At 42.6% G+C, this 20,547-nt stretch overlaps 4 protein-coding genes across 6 annotated transcripts; 2 read left to right on the top strand and 2 right to left on the bottom strand.

The window, feature by feature from the left end:
• The first annotated feature begins 268 nt into the window (after positions 1–268).
• On the top strand, positions 269–2,196 carry LOC104424533 (protein yippee-like At4g27745). Of its 2 annotated transcripts, none has more exons than XM_010036994.2 (3): positions 269–396; positions 1,101–1,225; positions 1,768–2,196. In XM_010036994.2, exons 2-3 carry the CDS (start codon positions 1,133–1,135, stop codon positions 1,993–1,995), a joined length of 321 nt encoding a protein of 106 aa, XP_010035296.2. In that variant the 5' UTR covers positions 269–396; positions 1,101–1,132; the 3' UTR covers positions 1,996–2,196. The 2 variants fall into 2 exon arrangements, with proteins under 2 accessions (XP_010035296.2, XP_010035297.2); XM_010036995.3 differs by lacking the exon at positions 269–396 and adding an exon at positions 773–913.
• Positions 2,197–4,226: 2,030 nt separating this feature from the next.
• Positions 4,227–7,314, top strand: LOC104424531. Its single transcript, XM_010036991.3, has 5 exons — positions 4,227–4,680; positions 5,458–5,663; positions 6,162–6,260; positions 6,727–6,800; positions 6,895–7,314. Exons 1-5 carry the CDS (start codon positions 4,362–4,364, stop codon positions 7,118–7,120), a joined length of 924 nt encoding a protein of 307 aa, XP_010035293.1. The 5' UTR covers positions 4,227–4,361; the 3' UTR covers positions 7,121–7,314.
• On the bottom strand, positions 6,808–9,940 carry LOC104424532 (pentatricopeptide repeat-containing protein At2g13600-like). The gene has a single exon (XM_010036992.3). The coding sequence runs from the start codon at positions 9,825–9,827 to the stop codon at positions 7,248–7,250; it is 2,580 nt and encodes an 859-aa protein (XP_010035294.2). The 5' UTR covers positions 9,828–9,940; the 3' UTR covers positions 6,808–7,247.
• A 3,847-nt stretch (positions 9,941–13,787) lies between these two features.
• LOC104424530 (dof zinc finger protein DOF4.6) lies at positions 13,788–15,930 on the bottom strand. Of its 2 annotated transcripts, none has more exons than XM_010036990.3 (2): positions 15,657–15,930; positions 13,788–15,086 (listed from the first exon to the last, which is right to left on the bottom strand). In XM_010036990.3, exons 1-2 carry the CDS (start codon positions 15,690–15,692, stop codon positions 14,208–14,210), a joined length of 915 nt encoding a protein of 304 aa, XP_010035292.1. In that variant the 5' UTR covers positions 15,693–15,930; the 3' UTR covers positions 13,788–14,207. The 2 variants fall into 2 exon arrangements, with proteins under 2 accessions (XP_010035292.1, XP_018721434.1); XM_018865889.2 differs by lacking the exon at positions 15,657–15,930 and adding an exon at positions 15,361–15,650.
• Between the last annotated feature and the right edge of the window lie 4,617 nt (positions 15,931–20,547).

Below are 20,547 nucleotides of genomic sequence, written 5' to 3'. Positions count from 1 at the left end.
ATGAGTAAGTATAGTGAAATCATTCTTTAACCTATCTTTGCACTTGTTCAACACGACAGCGGCTCTTCCCAAGTCCGAAAGGCAGAAACGGAGGGGGGCTCAGGCCCACACTCATCAATCTCTCCCGGGCCCAATCAAATGGGCCGGGCCGTCACTCACGGCCCGAGGAGAACCGGATCCCGCTTCCTCCGGCCCACGGGCCCGCGCGCGCGTGGCGCTCCCTCGCTTAACGCGGCGCGTGGGGCCGCCCCGGGCCCACCCCATTTCCCGGCTCGGCCATCGCGTCAACTTAAAAGAATTGCAGAAATTCCTCCACTGACTGACAAGCGGATTCTGTGTCTTTCTCTATAGCGGGGGAAGAAGCCATGCTCCTCGTTTCTTCGTCGTTCTACACGGGTCAGTCCTCTCTCTCTCTCTCTCTCTCTCTCTCTATAGCTTGCTTGCGGCATATTTCGGTGCGGAGGATATTCACCGGTTTGTTCCGAACGCCTTTATTCGCGCGCGATTCCGATCCTCCCTGCGATTCGTGCTTCTGCGCGAAGCAATCGGGCGTCGTCGTGAAGCCCAAGCAACGAATGATCTCGGTCCCCCGGATCGCCCCAACGGGCGTTCCCGCGATTAGGGTTTCGATGGGATTCGAAATCAAGCCCCGATGCTTTGCTTTCTAGCGGACTTTGGCTTTCGGTGGTGTTTTTTTTTTTTTTTTTTTGGTCTGGGCACTTGGATGGGTTGGTGATGATGGTCGCGTACCCGGCCCGTTTTGATGGGTGTTTTTTTTTTTTTTTAATATAAATTCCGTCTCCGTCGGTCCCCGATATAATAATACGAATCTCCGCTCGAGCATAAATCCGCTTCGGCGGAAACTTGCACGCTAAAGCCACGCCCTGTTCGTGCCCATCGTTTTGCTGCTCAGGTTGTCGAGTCATTGCTGGGTTTTTTTGGGTTTTCCCTTTTCTGGGTGGGTTTCAATGTGAGGGATTGATGTTGGGTTGGTTTTCCGAGTTGGGTTCTTGTGAATTGCATTGATTTGTTTGCTTTCCGGTTCACCGCGATTCGTTTCCTTTCCTGAGCTCGGTTCTTGTTTGTCTTTGCTCGAGCAGTTGGGTCGTTGGAGCTTCACTAGTGGGTTTGGATGGCGGAAATCGTGGGGCCTGGGATATATAGCTGCTACAAGTGCCGTAATCATGTTGCGATGCACAACGATATCATATCTAAGACTTTCCAGGTGAGGCCTCCTTCAAATTTTCTTTTCCAAGAAAATGGAGTGCCGATCGTTTGGATTGTTGTTTTATGTGAATGGAGGTTGCAGTAGGTTCTGCAATCCGTATGTTTATGTTGATTTCGAATTAGAAGGATTGAGGCCATAGAGTCCTTTCTCACTGGTTCACTGGATGGCAATTTTGATTCAGGAGGGAGGATGGTCATTTGAATTCGAAAAGCAGTCTTGAACTCAAAGGACGGTGGTTGTAAAATCTCTGCTTTAGTTCTTCGTGATAAAAATTAAAACCTTAAAAGCAGTGAGACAAACCTTTTGTGCTAATATGTTATAATCGGTTGTGCATATGAACAATGAGTTTCAAATTCACTGATATATCCTTTGATGACTCTTTTTTCCACCTTAAGAATTATAAATAGATTGTACTTGGGTAGTTCTGGCAGATTCATGACCAACTATGTTGTTGTTCTTCTTGAATTTCTGTGGCCTTTATTGGTTTGACTGGAACAAAAACTTTCAGGATGATTTTGTTTTCGTAATCATGTCCCTAGGGAAGAAATGGCCGAGCTTTTCTGTTTTCTCATGCCATGAATATTGTTGTTGGGCGCAAAGAGGATAGGCATCTCTTAACCGGTCTTCACACCGTTGCCGATATCTCTTGCGCCGACTGCCATGAGTTGTTGGGATGGAAATATGAGCGAGCTTACGAAGTTTCGCAAAAGTACAAGGAAGGGAAATTCATTCTCGAGAAAGCAAAGATTGCCAAGGAAAACTGGTAGCACTCCACAACGTTTATGGGCCTGCTTTCCACTTGTTCCATCCTAATTTGATTTGATCTGTTCAATGTTGTTAATGTTTGTGTTGTACATAGATGCTCTCCCAATTGGAAACGTCATTGTTTCTCACTGTCGATTCCTTCCATATGCTGTGTGGATTGTGGACGCCTCTTGAAATGATCATCACCCTGTTTTTCCATGAAACTTGTTGACTGTCTTGTGTTTCTGGGAATTTCTGTGGCATCAAAGGCTAGTAATTGCTGTCTTGAAGAGACGTTTTAGTAAGTTGTCCAGCAAAATTCCAGAGTCTGACAATGAATTATGAAAGGACATAGAATACGAATATTAGTAATCACTACTCGAATACTCTCGGTTGAGAAATGGCTTATATACGGTTCAGGTCGGGGATGCAATGGATGCGGTGCTTGCTGCTTTAAACTCAATTGAGCACTTACTGTTTGTGCATTTCTCCGGCTAGCTGCAACTGCATCTGTAGTTCTGATGGACTGCGTTTCATTCTGGCTTTTAGAGTCTGAAGGAGAATGGTTTGGCTAAAAGCCTTTTACTAAAAACAATGCTCCTGCTCTTCCTCGTTAAATGTTCATCCCGAATGATATCGTTGGAGGAGCCTGCTACTTTTCTTAAGCAAGAGGATCAGACTACATAAAAAGATTGTGCAAAATAACACGTGAGTGTTTGCACCTTTGACAAAATTATCCATTGTTGCTCGAACTTAAGGTCATGGGCTCGAGCTTGCAGCACCCATGGTTGCTAAAGTCTGAACTCGCGACCATGATCATCAGATCCAAGTTGGACGGCAGTGAGCAGTGGTGTCGACATTGGCGAGGTGGTTAAGGTAGAAGGGCAGGCAAGGCGAAGGCCGATGGTGAGGAGGGTTTGGATTAAGGTGATTTGAGGTTAGGGTTCTCTTTTTTTCTTTTTTTTTTTTGATTCGACACCTATGAGGTGTTAATATTCGGATGGTATATGTTAGCAATCAGACGATCCACGTAAGCAAAACCTGATCGGCAATATAAAGGGTATGGCAAACGGATATATGGAGACGTTTGGCCAACAACAACAAAAAGAAATAAATAAAAAAGGGAGAGGGATAATTTTGAATATCGGATAATGATAGCGATGCCATTTTTTGATAAAATCAACTTCGACTCACTATGTAAAAAGATTAGGAATTCAAAATTCAAAATTCAAAATTCAGCGAGAGGGGCAAAAATGAGAAAATTGAAGGAAATCGAGACCAATCTGAAATTGCGTTTTATTGATTGGAAAATTCTAATTTGGCCCCGTAACAAATGACACATTAAGGCCTTGTTTGCTAACCATTTAAACAGGCCAAATTTTGATTTTTTATTCTCGAAATTAATTTGAAAACAAAATCGCGTTTGATAAAATTTTTGTTATCGGGAATAGATTGGGAGTAGAATCAAGAATAATAAAAAATGTGATTCTTGTTCCAGAATAAAAAATAAATAAAAAAGAATCAAAACCAACTATTTTCTTCTTTTTTCTTTTTCCTCAATCACACGGTTGTTGTCCACAACCGTTCACCACCGCCGGTCGCTGCAATTGGTCCGATGAGCTTGCCAAAGGCTCGCTAGGTCAGGGTGAGGTTTGGTGAGCTCGCCGAAGGCAATCTTAGCCACCGGCGAGGCTCGACCTTGCCGGGGTTGGGCCTCGCCGAGGCTGGGCAATTCTCACAACGTCCAGCCTCACCGATGGCCAGGTGGGCCTCGCTCAGTCTCGGCGAGGCTCGCCCAACCCCACTGGTGGCTAGGCAAGCCTCGCCCAGCCTCGGCGAGGCCGACTTGGCCACCAGCGAGGCTCGACAAGGCTGGGTGCCTTGCTTAGCTGCCAACGAGGCTCGATCGACGAGGGCTTGTCTCGCCGAGAGCCGACGATGCTCCGTGAGGTCGCCAACCCTCATATGGCTGATTGCCGACCGACGACCGGCCTGAAGAAGAAGAATAAGAGAAAAAAAGAAAAAAAGAAAAGAAAAAAAGTATAAAAATTAAAAGAAATTAATTTGAAATGCACTATAGTACCAAATATAATTTTATTTTAAAATCAGAAATTTTAGACAGATACTGAACAACTTAAAATGCTTATAATCTATTTTCAGGAATAGAATAAAAAAAAAAATCATTCATGATTGGAATCTATTTTCGAAAACAGAGTCATTAGACTCATTACTAAACGTGGCCTAACGAAACGAGGGGCAGCACGTGCCGGGTCATCGTCTTCCCTAACGATTTTCTCTTCATTTCCCGAAACGACTCGCCATCGCGATCGCCTCGCTCGCAGTGTCGCAGAACAGAAGCGGACGGCTCGGATTGCGACTGGAGGGAGCGATGTACCTGAAGAAACCTCTGTGGAGCGACGCCTTAAAGAAGGCCGACTCCGACGCCGGCGCCGGCGGCGCCTCCCCTGAGGCCGAGCGGGACTCGCCGCTCGCGGTGGTGGAGGAGCTCGTCGGCTTGCTCACGAAGCAGCGGGTGTACCGGGAGGTGACCCTGGCCCTCCGGACCGGCCTCAGGGACGCCCGCGCCGAGTTCTCCTTCCTCCGCGTGCGCGGCCTCCGGAGCCTCCTCAAGTTCCTCCGATCCGTCTCCGAGTCCGACACCACCATCGAGCTGTTCGCTCTCAGCCAGTCCGTCCGCGAGCTCCAAGGTTCTTCTCGCTTCTCGTCGCGCTCCCCGATTGCTGGTTCTGTCTGGAGTTTGGATTTCGGATTTGGTTGCTCCTCGATGGAAAGGAGAAGAGTCGAATGATGAGGCAAATTCGAGTTGTCTTTGGTTAACCGAGGGGTCTTTGGTTAACCGAGGGGACAATGTCGATCGTTCGAAATCTCAGGGCCTGTGCATTCCCGAGCTCCGACGTTCCCCTCTCAATTCTGTGTGTGTCCGTGTGTGTGAAGACGGATTTAGTGGCGTTTAGGAGTTGGTTGCTGGTGGCATTCCTCAATGATCGGAGGCTTAAAATTCTGCTTCTTGGCTCGAGAAAGGATGAAATAGTTAGTGGATTTTGATTATATATGTTTGATCGAGATGGCAGGGGACATAGTAGTGCAAATTTCAACGGTTTGTGATTTTAATCTATGTGCTTGATTTGATGTTTGAGCTGAACTCGGAGTTGGTAGATGAGTGTATAGGCAAGTTCTTCTGTGCCAGATCAAATTGTATGCTTGAAGATATCTTGATTTGGGTAAACATAAATCAACAAATTGACAACAACAGACTTGATGGAGTTTATCAATGCATGTGGAGGTTGAGGCACATTATGGATTACACCACTTAGCAAAGCAGGCCAATCACGTTTCAGTAAAATGAGCGCATGTTCTGGAGTCAAAAGTAGTTCCTTGCGAGAGCTATTGATGAACAATGAATTTCTTCATATGACTTGTTCTAGGTTGGTCTTACTCATGTTTGTCTGTCTGAAAACTTGCAGTGGTTCCAGTTTTGTTTCAACATTCATTAAAAGATGCAGAGGAAGGCAATGTGGCGAGTTTGGATCATATTTTTGCCGTTGAGCCTCTGAAGATAACTAGTCCGTCGACAGATGCTGAAGCTGCATTGGCACTTCGAGTTTTAGAAGGTTGCTGTCTTCTTCACACAGAGAGCACCATCTTGGCGCATCAGCACAAGGCTATTCCTGTATGTATAGGCCCAGTTCAAATGCGTTATTGATAGACATAAATTTGTGCTGGACTATTGGTATGGATCTTTAGACAGTAATTGTATGACCTCAATATGATAAAATTACATGTTTTTTAATATGACAACTTGTCGCTTGAAATGCGAAAATGATTCTTGCTTTGAGGATGAGGAGAATTGGAAGGGTCCAGGTAAGTGGTAGGTTTCATTGCACTTCAGTTTGATGAGCTGTAAAGTAAAGGCACCGAGTGAAGTGTAATGATTATTTCCTATCAGATGATGGCTTCTGTAAAGATCTTTGCCATCAAATGATGGCTTCTGTTAAAGATCTTTGGATCTGTTCCTTGTTTACCTCCACGTTCCAAATTATATATCTCATTCCATTTTTTAGTGGAATAAATGAACTAGTTTTCTATGAGTTTGAGAGCCTACTGTTTACTAATAAATCTGAATCTGTCTCTTTAACTGCTGAATTAAGTAACATTTGGTAATGGACAGGTTTTGATGAACATACTTTCCACTCGGGGAGTGCTGGAGCAAGGTGCTTGCTTGGATGCTCTGATTTCTATCATGTTGGATTCGTCAGCCAATCAGCTGGTATCATCTCTCCTTTCTTACTTCAATATGGACAAATGCCGAGTTACTTGATCAGATTTCTATAATGTTAAATTCATCAACCTATGGAGGTTTTGTCCGTACTGTGCTTATAGTGTTTATAACATAGCCTTTGTGATTGGTTCAGTTTGTTGTAGTTGCATAGCATTAGATGACGTAGATGGCGTTCAATTTATGATCAAAATCTCAAAAGCTTTTTCATCATACAGGCACTTGTGACTCTTAAATTGCCGATGTAGTTAAAGAATGGCACAATCTTGTGTAATAGTTGCAAGCATTTGCTTAGGCTGCTTCCCCTTTTTCCAGGCGCCATTCCTCTGTTGCAAGCGTGTTGTGTCATGCTTTAGTGGTTGAGACCGACGTAAACAATACAAAGGCTCAAAGAGATTGAGCCATCCGGGATTTGTGGAAAGACATGTAGTTGAAGAATTTGAATCTTTTGCTACAGGACTTTGAATCGTGCCGTGGAATCGAGGAAGTTGCAGAGCTCATAAGGGACAAACAAATCGACGAGAACCTCAGGCAGCTCTTAAGCCCAAATCAAAGCCTTTTTTCTGACAATTCTTGCTATCATGTCAAGAAGTTCATTAAAAAAGAAACTTTGCTCTCTGATCAGGTTGAAGTGCGGGGAATTCTTGCTGCTGCTCATTGGGCATGTAAACGGGAGGGACAAGTCTCCCATGGCAACCGTTCACGAAGATATAAGGCAGCTTCTGGGGGAGAAATCTGCATCCTTGATATGGGCAGCTAGTCAATTTGGCTCAACTCTTGATCCGGACCAGAGATTGACAGCTCTGCACATTCAAGCTCGTCGGGTTCTTGAATCAATCGGCATGTACTGAGCCATGGTCTTTGGGGGTACAAAAATCAGCCCCCCTTTTGCCCACTTGTTACTAGAAGGTGCTAGTTAGACTATAAGTAATTTCTGTACAAATGGACTTGGAGCAGTTGCTAGTCATGAGACTTGAATTATAGACAAATTCCAAAATCCTTTTTCATGTGTATTGATAAAGTATCAAGAGCATCATATATCTCATATGTTCTATCATGAGACATGTCACAGGCAAGAAAAACATGAACTTGGTCTTTGTCCTCTATCCAACTACAGCCTGGTCTCTTCTGCATTCCCCGATCTTTCATCATCCTTCTCATTCTTGCCAGATCGGACCATCTGCCGGCATGGGCATATAAATTCGCTAACTGGGTGTAGTTACCAGCATTGTCTGGTTCCAACTCTAAAAGCTTCTGGGCTGCAATCTCTCCTACACCCACATTACAGCAGATAACACAGCCACCAAGCAATGCATTCCACACCACTGCATCCGGTTCCACCGGCATCTTCACTATAACTTCATAAGCTTCAGCCAGCTGCCCAGCACGGCTTAGTAGGTCAACCATACAAGTGTAATGCTTCAGCGTGGGCTTCACATTGTAACGCGCCATTAAGTCAAAGAAATGACAACCAGTTTCAACCGTTCCAGCATGGACACAACATGACAGAACCGATAAGAAAGTTACATGATCCGGTTTGCATCCCTCCACTAGTAGTCGATGGAACAGAGAAATTCCCTCTTCTCCAAGACCATGCATTGCATATGCAGTCAGCATGGCGTTGTGGGCCACCAGGTTAGGATTTGCAATTTTGTCATAAGCCCGCACCGCATGCACGATGCTGCCAGATTTAGCGTACATGTCAACTAGGGCAGCTCCAATGTAGACATCAGATTCATACTCAAACCTGATTGAGTAGGCATGGCACTGCTTGCCTCGGTCCATCGTTCCCAATCTAGACGATGCTGTTAGGATCATCCCAATTGTGTAGGCATCAGGCCTCAAACTTGAACTCTGCATATCAGAGAACAAGATCATAGCCGAATCATGATGGCCGTTCTCCACATAACCAGCAATAATACTGTTCCAGGTATAGATGTTTGGCTCGAAATCATCCTGCTTCATCCTTTTGAGAAGTCTTTCAATATTTTCAATCTCATTGCAGCGGGAATAGCCTGATATTAGAGCATTCCATGTTGTTGTGTCCCGTTCAGCCACTTGATCGAATGCCAACTGCGCCGCTACCATGTCACGACACTTGCTGTACATCTCCACCAAGGCCCCACCTACAAAGGGACTGGAATGCAAGCCTAGAACAATCGCATGGGAATGTATCTCCTTTCCTTGTCTCAAAGAAGCCATATTAGCACAAGCAGTTACAACACTTCCCAAAGTAAAAGAATCAGGTTGGAACCCTTCTTCGAATAGCATACAAACGTACAGTTCCAGAGCTGCATGAAACAGGGAATTGTCTACATATCCCGAAATGAGTGAATTCCATGAGATAGTACTCTTCTTGACACCTCGCTGTTCCATTCTGTTAAACAGTGCCCTGGCTTTCGATATTTCACCATTCTCCAAATAACCAACCATCATGGTGTTGTAAGCTACTTCATTTTGGACAGAAAAATTTTCAAACATGTTTTCAGCACTTGTCATGTCCCTGCATCTTCTGTACACATCTACTAAACCATTCACGACATAAGAGTTAGACATGAACTTATGTCTTGTTATGTAGCCGTGAATTTCTTTCCCAAGCTTTAGCTCTTGTAGTCTGGCGCAAGATGGAAGAACACTGGCCAGAGTCCGTGCATTCGGTTCAAACCCTTCTATAATCATTCTTGCTAGCAGGTCAATGGCTTCCTCATCATAACCATTCTGCGAGAATCCTCCGATGATAGCACTCCACGAAACAAGATTTGGCACCAAACCATCTGAACAAAGCATATTCTCCAAATACTCCAACGCCTCATAGACCATGCCATTGGCAATACAAGCTGTAATGACAGAATTCCACGAGACGTGATCCCTCTGAGGCATACTCTCCAAAACTCTCTTCGCGTCTTCTAAGCTTCCGCACTTGCCGTACATATCAATAAGAGCATTGCACACGTAAATATTGGACAGATGTTGGTACTTGATCACCATCCCGTGCATTTGTCTACCCAATTCTACCGCATCAAGACCGCTACACATCTTCATCGCGATCGGGAACAAGAAAAACTCCAGCTCAACGTCCCCGAGCTGTAGTTCCCGAAATAACAAGAGACCCTCCTCGAAAAACCCATGATCCAAACAAGCACCTATAATGCCCGCCCAGGAGTACAAGTTCCTCTGAGGCATTTCATCGAACACCCTAAACGCGTCGCCCAAACGACGGCACTTGCCGTACATCTGGAGCAACTTGGTCTCCACGAACTCATGCCCGCGAAACCCACATTTGAGGGCGTGCCCGTGCACTTGCCTCCCAAGATTCGGGCACTCGCAAGGTTCAAGAACCGAGGCGTAGGCGTAGGAATCGACGGGCCCGTCAAGGAGGGTCAAGCTAGTCCCGCGCGAAAGCTGAGCAGCTTGCGCAGGTCCGTGCGCTCGTCGAGCCTTCGGGAAGGGAATGGCGGCTCTCTTGCGAGGGCCGGCGTCGTCGGAGACGCGGCCGAGCGGCGGCGGCGACGGCGGGGAGACGGTGGCCGGGAGCGGCGCCAGCATACGTGCAGCCATGTTGGGCCGTGATTGTGACGACAGCGAGGAAGCGGACAAGACTGCTGCAGAAAAAATGGAGGGATGAGATGAAATTAGCCCTGTTTGGTTACGCGAACATGACTAAGCCCGCCGTAGCTTGGTTTCTTTCAGTGAATTCGCGCATCGAGTCCCTCCACTTTTAGTTTCTTTTCGATTCGGTCCTCGTGCTCTCAATGTTGACCAATGAGGTCCCCGCGGGCCGTAGTCTATCGTTAAGACGGTTTTAAGGGGAAATCCGGTCGAATTCTAGTGGAATAGTCAAGATTTGGACAGCTGGTTGTTGATTTTTTCCACGAGTCGCTCGGAGAAGTCAAAACCGTAATGATTATGGTGAGTTGTTGTCTACTCTATCGGACAGTTTAGTCGAGTGAATGTTTGATTTGTTGATTTGTCAAGATAACGTGGTATGCCGACCATGATTGTCATATGTTTCGAGATAAACGCGGGGCAAGTCTTGAAACATACCAAAAAGAAAGTGTAAATTCTCAGAATTTTCAAATAGTATAAGGGCATGCATGACAAAATTTCTGTTCTAGAAATTGATTTACCAAAAATTGATTTCTCGATTTCTATTCCTGACAAGATTTCGAATAAAAAACCGTTTGATAACGACTCAAAATTTCTATTTCTAAAACAAAAATCCGTTTGATAACGAATAAAATTTTAATTTCTAGGAATAGAAATTGATTAGATGACAACATATGAAATCCTCAAATACATAATAATAATCGAAATAATACTAAAACAACATAGGAAATCATCAAATACAAAATAATAGTCGAAATAATACTAATACATTACAAAAGTTGAAAATACAATTTCATGGAATTTCCTATTACATGTGTTTACGTTTCGTATTACATAATATTTTCTTTCGAAAAATAAACAACGTGGCAAAAAAAAAATCAATTGAAATTCAATTGTAGTGAATATGTCGTTATGTTTTTGCCAAATTGATTTCACATTAATCAAATAAGTCTAATGATAGTCATGATTATAATAGTCTAATCTCCTAAAAAAGTCCTAACTTCAAGTCTAATTCCAATTTCTTTCCAAATTTTGTTAAAAAAAATCCTCACCATGTTAAAAAATTGTCACCAATTTTTTTCAAAATTATCAACACTAGGATTATTTAAAAATTTATTATCAAAATCTATATTTTCATCAACACTCTTACAAGAACAACAGATTCCTTATTAGATCTATTTTCCTTATAAAAGAAAAATCAGATGAAGCCCTAATGATTTGACCCCTTTTTACCGTCTCAATATGAAGTTTATGATTAAAAAAATAGTTAGCTAGATAAAGCCGTTGTCTAGCGTACTACGGAAGACTAGGTGAAGAAAGACTCGTTAAATATGAATGTGGCAAGTTGACTATTATCATGCGTGAAATCTCTTGCGTGCAACAAATGAAGCTTTGTTCATTCAATTCCCACCATTTGGCCCAATGGTTAAGATTTTCAATCAATATTGATTGAAAATGATTATATTAAAAAATTATTAAAATATTTTGGACTAAATTAACTATTTCTATTTCTATTTCAATATTAGTGATCTAAAATATTTTGGACTAAATTGAAAAGTTGAGAAAAAAATTTTCTATTTCGTTTCAAAATCGAGAAGCTAAAAATTTCAGTTTCGATTTCTTCGATTTCTTTATTTCTAAAATAGAAATCAAGTTTGAAATAGAGAAATCGATTGACATTACCAAATGGATTGTTTCCAAACCTGCTCCGAGGAACGAGAAATAGAAAAATCGAGAAATAGAAATTTTATCATGCGAACCCATATATTGAATAATTAGATCCTGAAATTTATTCAATTATTGTGATCGAAAATTCTATTAATTCCATTGAATTTGAATGACTCCATATATTGAATAATTACGCTTTAAAACTTGCTTACATGCATCGTTCTAGAGATTGTACTATGTCAGCATTTCTCAATAGTAGAAAGTGAAGAGTTAAAGGAAATGCATGATTGCACTTTTCCAACACGTTTTCCGGACTTAATTACTCTATCTAAAAATTGTAAATCTTGACGGCAGTTCGACGACAAGAGCCTTTACTTTTTAATGGTCCCCTTCAAAAGTATTTTCATTTCAACCTTTTGAGCACCTTCTCCATCCTTGAAGCAAATGATCTTAGATCAGAATGACTAGGAATGATGCCGAGAAGTCAAGAACTGAAGATGACATTCTGCATACCTTGGTACCTAATGAGCCTATCTTTTTCTGATGAATCTCTCTTAAGCTTTTGCCAAAACCAGCTGCCAATAAAAGCTTATTTCTCTCAACTCACGCTATCACATTAAAGAGAACCCTCAATCCCGGATTCCGCTAAGCGGCAATGATCTAGATGAACATAAGGTTGTGCTTCGGATCGACGCGACCATCGATCTGTGAAGAGCAATGGCAATGATGCTATCGGGACGACGCTGCGCGACAGGAGTTACCGGGTTATTTCTATCATCCCCATTTAGTCATTATCACCAAACGTACGAGGGGCCAAGGGATGTTTGAAAGTCCTGCCCATTGCAACGACAAATTTAGAGGAACAAAGAGAAAGATTGAAGGGGAAGTTAAGGCAAGATAGATGGCCCCCAGTTTGGCAAGAAAGTGACCCTTTTTCATGGAAATAGCGGGGGTGGTGGTGGCGCCTGATTCCATTGACCGCTTTCCTCTTATGATAATACCGCTAGTGATGATCAATCATAAAGGATGCTTTTCCCCTACACGGCTCAAACACGAACAGCGGCCAACGTGCGTTGGCAACTTGAGGTTCCGGATTGGGATCGCGTCGGCGCCGACCGAACCCGTCATTCATCTGTCCCTCTCTCGACTGGTCCGGCGCTCCTTCGTTCCGTTTCGACCGTGTTCACAGCTACAGCCGGATATCAAAGCATGGGATGCAAAATGCACGTTTGGATGAAGGGAGTTTGCTGAGAGAATGAGTTTAATGTGCCCCCCGCGGCCGCACTTACCGAGGGGAATGTTTTGGCGGGGCCCCTGCTCATGTTAGAGAGAGACAGAGAGAGAAGAGGGCGGTGAAATCTCGCAACCTGCTTCTGTCGTGAAATGAGCAAAAGCAGCTCGGAATATATTCATTGGGCTTTGCAATGAGCAATGATTTTTCATGGGAATGGATCGCGGTTGCCATCAACGTGTATCCGGCCGCGTTGGGACTGACTAACTGCAACGAGGAATGGAATGGTGGTGGGAGGAGAACGGGTGAATTAGTAAATATTCTCGGAGGAAAAGATTCAAATATCTTCTGCACAGTATCAAATTCACTGGAATCATCTCAAAAGGCGTGTACAAAACTGGATATTTACTCGCGTCGTATATCCACAGCAATATCTTAACGAGTTTCTGCAGCGCAGCACAGTGATAAACATACTTGATATGCAGCTTCCGATTTTCGAGATGTTGATTATGCATGACGGCAAGGGATTAATGCATTAAAAACTACAAACTTTTTCACGGAATGTTGGATAAAGGGTGTAGGGGTCACTTTATAGTAAAGGCGTTTCAGATTTGTTTGACTCTATATCTACTTTGCTCTTCTGATGACCGGAGTAATCTAATCGTCAAAAGGTGCCTGCACCACCACCATCATCACCGCCATCATCATGACTCCAAAGTGGCATGCCATGCCATGCCATGTGAGGCAAAAGGTGATGGGTCGTACCAACCCTAGCTGGTCCTTTCCCTTCTTTCTAGTAATTAATCTGTCTTCAGATCAGATCCCCCGCTTTGTTGCATGAAGCAGCAGCTTTCATGGAGGGGAAAAAAAGAAAAAGAATCTCTCCGCGAGACCCAGAAGTTGCTGATAAGACCTACCCTTCTCTGACTCATCTTCAAAAAAAAAACAGGAGAGAGAGAGAGAGAGAGGGGGGATTGTCTGCCATCATTCCAACTCATTCATGCTCAGGGGGGTAAAAAGAACACAAACAACAGTGAACATGCTCGTACAGATAATTAGCAATCAACCATTCAGACATCTTGAAACTGTACAAACTGAGTAGACGAGACCCATCTGACTTCGTTTAAGCTTTAAATCTCTAACTCTCTATTCCACGCTTGAGAACACCTAATACAGTATTCCCAGACTAGCTTCCGAAGCCAACCCCAAAATGAGCTTCAAAGACAAAGGGGAGGGAGAAAATAATAGGCAAAAAGAAAGAAAGGAAAAGGGTTGAAAATCCCATGTAACCCTGATTGTTAGTTCCCATCAAACGCCCCAGCCCAACCAAGTCGATCCAATCCCAAGAAGAGAAGAAATAAAAGGTTAAAGAAAAAAAAATCAAAACCCTTGAAGCGTGTGATGATGATCGAATACCAATCTTTCTCAATCAATCACCATGATCCTCCAGTGCCCAGCACTCCATTCCAATACCCATTTGAATGATCTCCTTGTCCTCTACTTTGAAGACCAAACTGACCATCAACACGAGGAGTACTGGTCACTTGATGCTTCAAACCATCCTCCACGGGAAAAAACAGCTTCGCACCATCATTACTGTCGTCACCATTGCCGCTCTCTTGCAACCCTTGGAGGCTCCCAAGAAAGCCACCACTCTCAAACCCATGTCCAGAAAAACTACCGAATGAGGATGTCGTCGGTTTGAGACCAAGGAGATGCTGGAAATTCAAGCCACCGGCCGCATAAAAGTTGGAGCTTGAGTCAGATGCTACAGGCATGTGCGGCATGAAGGAGCTTAAGCTCAATCCCATTGAAGAAGAAGCAATAATTCCACTGCTACTCTTGGGATTTTGTTGATCAGTAGTAGGAGTAGTATCAGGTGGGTATGTTAAGTTTAGGTCTCGTTGGGCTTCATGGGTCTTAGGGTTTTGAGGAAGACTTGACGGGCCCACCACCAGATCAGGAAGCTTGATGATCTTCGATGATGGCGAAGAAGAAAATGACGAAGAGGGTCTCTTGTTCTTCCTGGAGCCGCCACCCACAGGGACATTCCTGAGGGACCCACCCTCAGTCCAGTACCTCCGACAGGTCTTGCAGAAATATCTGGGCTGAGAGAGGCTGTAGTTGTTGTAGTAGCAGAACTTGGTGTTGCTTGAACTGCACCTGGGGCAGTTCAGGGCTTGATCCTTATGCGGCCTGCTCGTTGTTGTGGTTCCACATGTAGGCTTGATCTCTTGCAAGCTCACGGACACGGGCCTCGGTGATGATGCTATTTCCATTGGGGGGTTATTATTAATCACCCCAAGGAATCCCTGAAATTCAAACAACCATAGGAAGGAAGGAAGGAAGGCATGAAGAAAACAGAATGAATAGAGACAGACAAGGGGAATAAGAGCAGAAACAAACAAACAAAAAGACAGAAAACCAAAGCAAAGAAGGTGTGCTTTGAAGGCTTTTGGAAGAGTGATTATGCCAGAAGAGAGCAAAACAAACAAATTATCATAACTTTTCAGAAGGAAGACAGAAGAAAAAGAGAGAAAAGAAGAAGAAGAAGAAGAAGAAGAAGAAGAAGAAAGTCGGCAGTACTTTCAAGGACTCGAGAAAGATCTCCAAAACGACAGCAACATATATTCAAGCGTATTTAGTGGAGGGCTTTGCTTGCTGAACATCATCTCGTGGGGGAGAAAAGGTAACTTTTTTTCTTTCCTCCCCCTCTCTTTTTTCTTTATGATTTGAAGTCGAAGGGGGAAGGAACAAAGCAATCGAACAAAGAGAGGAAAAAGTTTTTATCCACAAAGCCCCCAACTACCAACTCGAGCAGAGAAAATCTTGAGCCGAAAATGATTGTATTGGGGGAAGAGAGAGAGAGAGAGAGAGAGTACCTGTGCAGTCCACTGAGATGGGGCTGCGTTGTCCATGGCTTAAGAGGGGAGCTGAAAAGGTGAAGGGAAGACTGGGAAAAGAGAGGAAAGAGAGGAGAGAAAAAAAAGCCTTTAATGGAGTGTTTGAGAAGGAAATCGCCAACTTTCAAAAGCCGCTGTGGTCTTAAAGCAAAAAGTCGGAAACCCACACACAAAAAAGAAAGCCGAAAAACATGGCACAGAGAGAGAGAGATAGATAGAGCATGTGATTCCATGCGTTATAGCCGGCTCTGTATGAAAAGGGGTTGAAGCATGTAAGAGAGAGAGAGAGAGAGAAGGTAATCTGGTAGTTTAGGTGGGATTAAACGTTGCATTGTTACATCATGGGACAAAGGAATCTGTCGCCCCCGCGGATCGATGTGATGAGCGGTGGATGGTCAAATTTTATTCCTTCTTCGGATGTTGGTCTTTGGGTGCGTCTCCACTACTGCTCCCTCCCCCTACTTAAAGTTGGATTCCTCCTCCTGACCAGGTGCACGTAAGTTATGCCCAGTAGTTATGTAAGTGATGGCTCTTCTTTCTAGCACTTGATATTGATTTTTTTGAAAATTTTATGCACTGGTGCATGTGAGTCATGCCAAAAGTTATGTACGTGGCGGAGTATAATTGGACTCTTTAGATAATTGGGTCATAAAAAGATACCTCGCATCATTTCGAACACCGCTTGTTCGAAGGCTCGATGCTAATTTATCAAATTATTCCATACTACTGATATAACTATCATCATTTTGATCTCTTCTACGGAATCCAATGATGTGATGAACTTATGTTGAATGTCAAAGTAAGTACATCCACTTATACTTGTTTGTTTCACGAAAATTCAACGATTTGAAGAATTTATTTTTGTAATTAAATTATAAAACTTTCAAAAGTTTAACTAAATTCTAAAATTTATCACATTAGTGTAATAAAGTTATTCTATTAACTCTGTTTAATTAGGCTAATAAAAAATGTTGGCGTGACTTTTTTTTATTAATATATGGGGCCAATGTGCCTTTTTTTTTTAAGAAGAAGAAGAAGAAAAGATTTTGTCAATATGAATATTCTTCTTTTTAGTCCACTTTGTAGGGAAGTGATATAGAAAAAAATAAAAGAAAACCTAAAAGTTGAAAAAAGATAACATGAGGCACGGGTTTGTAAGGCCTCCCATGTGCCCTCGCTTGCGAGGTAGCCCTGCTACTATCGGTGGAAAGGCCGGCGAGGGCCATCGGGTCTCGGCAATGGACAGCAACCCTCACCCAGATCTAATCGAGAACAGACAATCTTCCTTGGATCTAGGCAAAGGTCCCAGGACAAAGGTCCTAGCTCTTTCACTCGCCTTTTTCTCTTTAATAACTTTTAGGCTTTTTTATTTTTTATTTTATCCATTCATTTTTGTTTTATTTTATATGGATCATATGATATTGAAGTCGACTTTTGGATATCGAATTAGATTAACGTTTCTAGTTTGATGGTCATACAAACTAGAATAAGAGGACCTGGAAAACAATATTATCGTGGCCTAACTCAAAAGAGATAACTTGGAATACAAATGGAAATCTAGACCTCGCATTTCTTGAGGTGTAAAGCCATCGAGGCATTATTCCTCGGTCAACCATTTGAATTATTGCACATCCTACTGTGTCAACAGTAAAAGCCACAGCATTCGATCGACTAATTTATTAAGCTAGTGAGGAGAAAAATTGCACATAATATTCCAAGTTCACAACAAAATTTTCTGGACGGTAACGGTAAACCAATCTATCTTCTTTCAAAGTGAAACAAAAGGATAGAAAGGAGCAATCATTGTGATAATTCTTTTTTGATCGCTCGGTCTTGTAAATATGACAATGTAACGATATCAACACGTAAGACAACATGTTTATCATAACTTGGGGCTACTTATCTAGTAAATTAGTTAGTTTTCATCTGGTTAATTATGATTAACAATGTTAGCCTATCTTTCATTTTGTTAATTTAAGTTAGAAATATAGTTCATCATAGACGAAACTAACGCTGAAGCATTGGCAAATGGCGACATCATTATTCGTGCCATCTCACGACTTGTTCATTCATTTTTTTTTTTTATATATTATTTTTATGAAAATATTTTTCAAATTTTCGTTTTCACAAAATAAACGGGGCTCAAGGGAATGTTTTTGTTTTGTCTTTTATTTTTTCTTTTTCGAAGCAAAAGACACGATTAGAAAGAAAGTAGAAAGAATTTACAGAAAATTGCGGCACCGGGGATCTTAGATGGATGGACCCCATCCGCTAAGGAGCATCATCATCATGCCTGGAGTGGAGGGCCCAAAGAAAAGCCTAAATTCTTTCAAATCCCTACTAATTCTCCACCATTTGCGCAGCAGAAGCTCCCTCTGCATCACCTTTATATTTTATTTTATTTTATTTTATTTCACTTCATTTTACGGTTTGAACTCAGACCATCTTTTCCGTTCAAGAAAAAAGAAGACTTGACACAATTTTGGTTTTTTTTTTTATACGATTTTTTCATATCTGGTAAGTGAAATGACGAAACTTCCAAACATTTTTCCCAAACTGCTTTGTGTTCGCATCCAGCTGTTTCTCTTTTTGAGGCTTCCAAACTGTTTTGTTTTGTTTTTTTTTTTTTTTTTTTTTCACTGATTCCTTTTTCAGATGATATTGGAAATAAGGAATGGAAAGGAGGATGGACTATATATCTCATCCGAGCTTTCCAAAATCTACGTAGTTCAATCTGGACGTCACGTTTCCATTAATGTCTCGATAAATCTTAGCCGTTAATTCATGAAAATGATACTTTTGATTGATAGTTTTTTTTTTTTTTTGATTGATAGTTGAAATCGATGGAAATACCAACGGCAGCATGGTACAAAGGGTAGTGGTTCTTCTCCCACTCAATCTCAAGCAATTTAAAGGCAAGGAGAGCTTTTACCCCGACCATTAGTATTATTACCTGAGTCCCATGACGTCCTGTCGGTCTATCACGTTTTGAAGCCTTTCATGTACCCAAAAAGGGGAAAGAGGGAAAAGGGAAAAGGGAAAAGAGCAAAAGATTTTCACAATGACAACGACCTGATCTAATTTCTACGTACTTTCACCTCAATTAGGGCAGCCAATTGCTACTCTCCAACATAACTTTGAGAAGAGATGGCTTCTGTGTGGGTAGCTCATTTGTGTCAATAACGCGTGGTGTGTGCGTTACGATTTTGAGTTAGCATTGATACATCCGGATTACAATTAATAAGCCAAATCATTCAACTGCTCCCCATACAGTGTTCGTGTCGACAATGCATTATGCGCCATCCTATCGTACCACATTCAAATCTTTTGTTGTTCTTATTTCGCTTCGTGTCATATGAACATTGCCTCAAAACACAAACACATTTGAGATGAGTTGCGAGTAGGCCCTCCAATCCGCCTGATGGAAAAATCAATTTTGCCACTATCTCCTCTAACATCACTTGTGTGTTTTTCAATTTGGGTGCTGTCCAATCACCAAACACATCCAAAACCTTAGTGCTTTGAGAACGAACTCAGCACGGAGAATAATCCAACGCAACCGCAAAGGAGGTGTCATTGTCGGCGCAAACGTCACGTAAGTCCCCCCTTCCTTAAGCCACCTTTTCGCAAATCTTTCGTTATCATTTTCAAAGATTGCGAGGAAATTTCCCTGGCTGCAAAACCCGACCACCGTATTCAAAGGTCACAAGGTTTTTGAATTTTATCATCAGGGAAACCCGTTTAGTCTTGATCCTCATTGCGCAACCATCGCCCCTGGACGCTATGTTCTCCTGCTGTCTTCTGCTCAGCCAGTTATGTTGTCTGGCGGCGATAGTGATGCAAAATACAATACGTGCATCTCACTGGAGCACGCAATAGTCGAGACTGACGCGAATCAGATGCTGCAAGCATCAATCAAGCCAACATAATTGACAAACATGCATCGAACGGCCCTGCGCAAATGCATTTTGCGCACCCCACATGGCACTCGACGAGTACGAATCACGATTTCTCCAAAAGGAGCAGTAGAGAGCATTAATCATATGCAACACGTTATGGTAACCACTAGTTTTTCAGAGAGATGGATAGTTTCTCATACTAGTCCGTGGTGCTACTGAATTTAGAATATAAATTTGTTAGTCGGGACGAACCTTAGCATATTTGAACGACCCCTAGGAGAGAGATGCACGCGCAGGACGTCCGACCTTTCGGTTCATGGTCCAAATGCGCCCATCAATACATGACCAGGCAGATCAAATCACTCTCTGCTCATTAAAAGGAGGTCATTCGAGGAGGACCTCTGCTTCGGTACTATGATGTTGTTCCAGGGGAATGTACTGACACTATCGTATTGCAGCCTGATCATTTAAAGCTATCACAAACTTGATTTTCCAGAGAGAATGTAGTGCACTTTAGAAATAGAGAGCCGACGATGAATCCTGATCATTTAAGGCCACAAACAGTCATAGATTCGACCCCATCACAAACTTGTTAAGAATTTTATTAAAGAGTTCCTCTATGGCACTTGTTAAACAATCAAAAAGGGGAAATCTTTAACTGCACTTACTAGTCTCGTGATATGCGGCTTTTGAAATTGAAATTTCCCTCATCGAATATGCTTAACTAGTGTCCTCGGGACACTCGTTAAGGTGTCCCATTTGTTAACACAGATTATGCTGCGACAGTGTTGAATGAAGCTATTGTTCCACGGATATGATCTAAAGAGAAAGAAAAAAACCTTCCAAATACGTGATAAGCTTTACCCAAACAAGAAGCAGCCAATATGCCATTAGTAGACAGCGGAAATAACTAAACTGACTCACATGACCTTGTCCTATCCTCGCATAAGGTCATGGCTGACTGTCTTGTA

Source organism: Eucalyptus grandis, chromosome 11 (genome assembly GCF_016545825.1).
Source record: "Eucalyptus grandis isolate ANBG69807.140 chromosome 11, ASM1654582v1, whole genome shotgun sequence".
Classification (NCBI taxonomy): Eukaryota; Viridiplantae; Streptophyta; class Magnoliopsida; order Myrtales; family Myrtaceae; genus Eucalyptus; species Eucalyptus grandis.
This window is presented reverse-complemented; position numbering and strand designations above follow the sequence as displayed.

Excerpts from the sequence above, each read along its gene's own strand:
- LOC104424533 (XM_010036994.2), top strand. The coding sequence starts at position 1,133 with ATGGCGGAAATCGTGGGGCCTGGGATATATAGCTGCTACAAGTGCCGT. Across the intron at positions 1,226-1,767 it reads TCATATCTAAGACTTTCCAG|GGAAGAAATGGCCGAGCTTT; the intron begins GTGAGGCCTCCT and ends TCATGTCCCTAG.
- LOC104424531 (XM_010036991.3), top strand. The coding sequence starts at position 4,362 with ATGTACCTGAAGAAACCTCTGTGGAGCGACGCCTTAAAGAAGGCCGAC. Across the intron at positions 5,664-6,161 it reads ATCAGCACAAGGCTATTCCT|GTTTTGATGAACATACTTTC; the intron begins GTATGTATAGGC and ends GGTAATGGACAG. Across the intron at positions 6,261-6,726 it reads ATTCGTCAGCCAATCAGCTG|GACTTTGAATCGTGCCGTGG; the intron begins GTATCATCTCTC and ends CTTTTGCTACAG.
- LOC104424532 (XM_010036992.3), bottom strand. The coding sequence starts at position 9,827 with ATGGCTGCACGTATGCTGGCGCCGCTCCCGGCCACCGTCTCCCCGCCG.
- LOC104424530 (XM_010036990.3), bottom strand. The coding sequence starts at position 15,692 with ATGGACAACGCAGCCCCATCTCAGTGGACTGCACAG. Across the intron at positions 15,087-15,656 it reads CATCTCAGTGGACTGCACAG|GGATTCCTTGGGGTGATTAA; the intron begins GTACTCTCTCTC and ends TTTGAATTTCAG.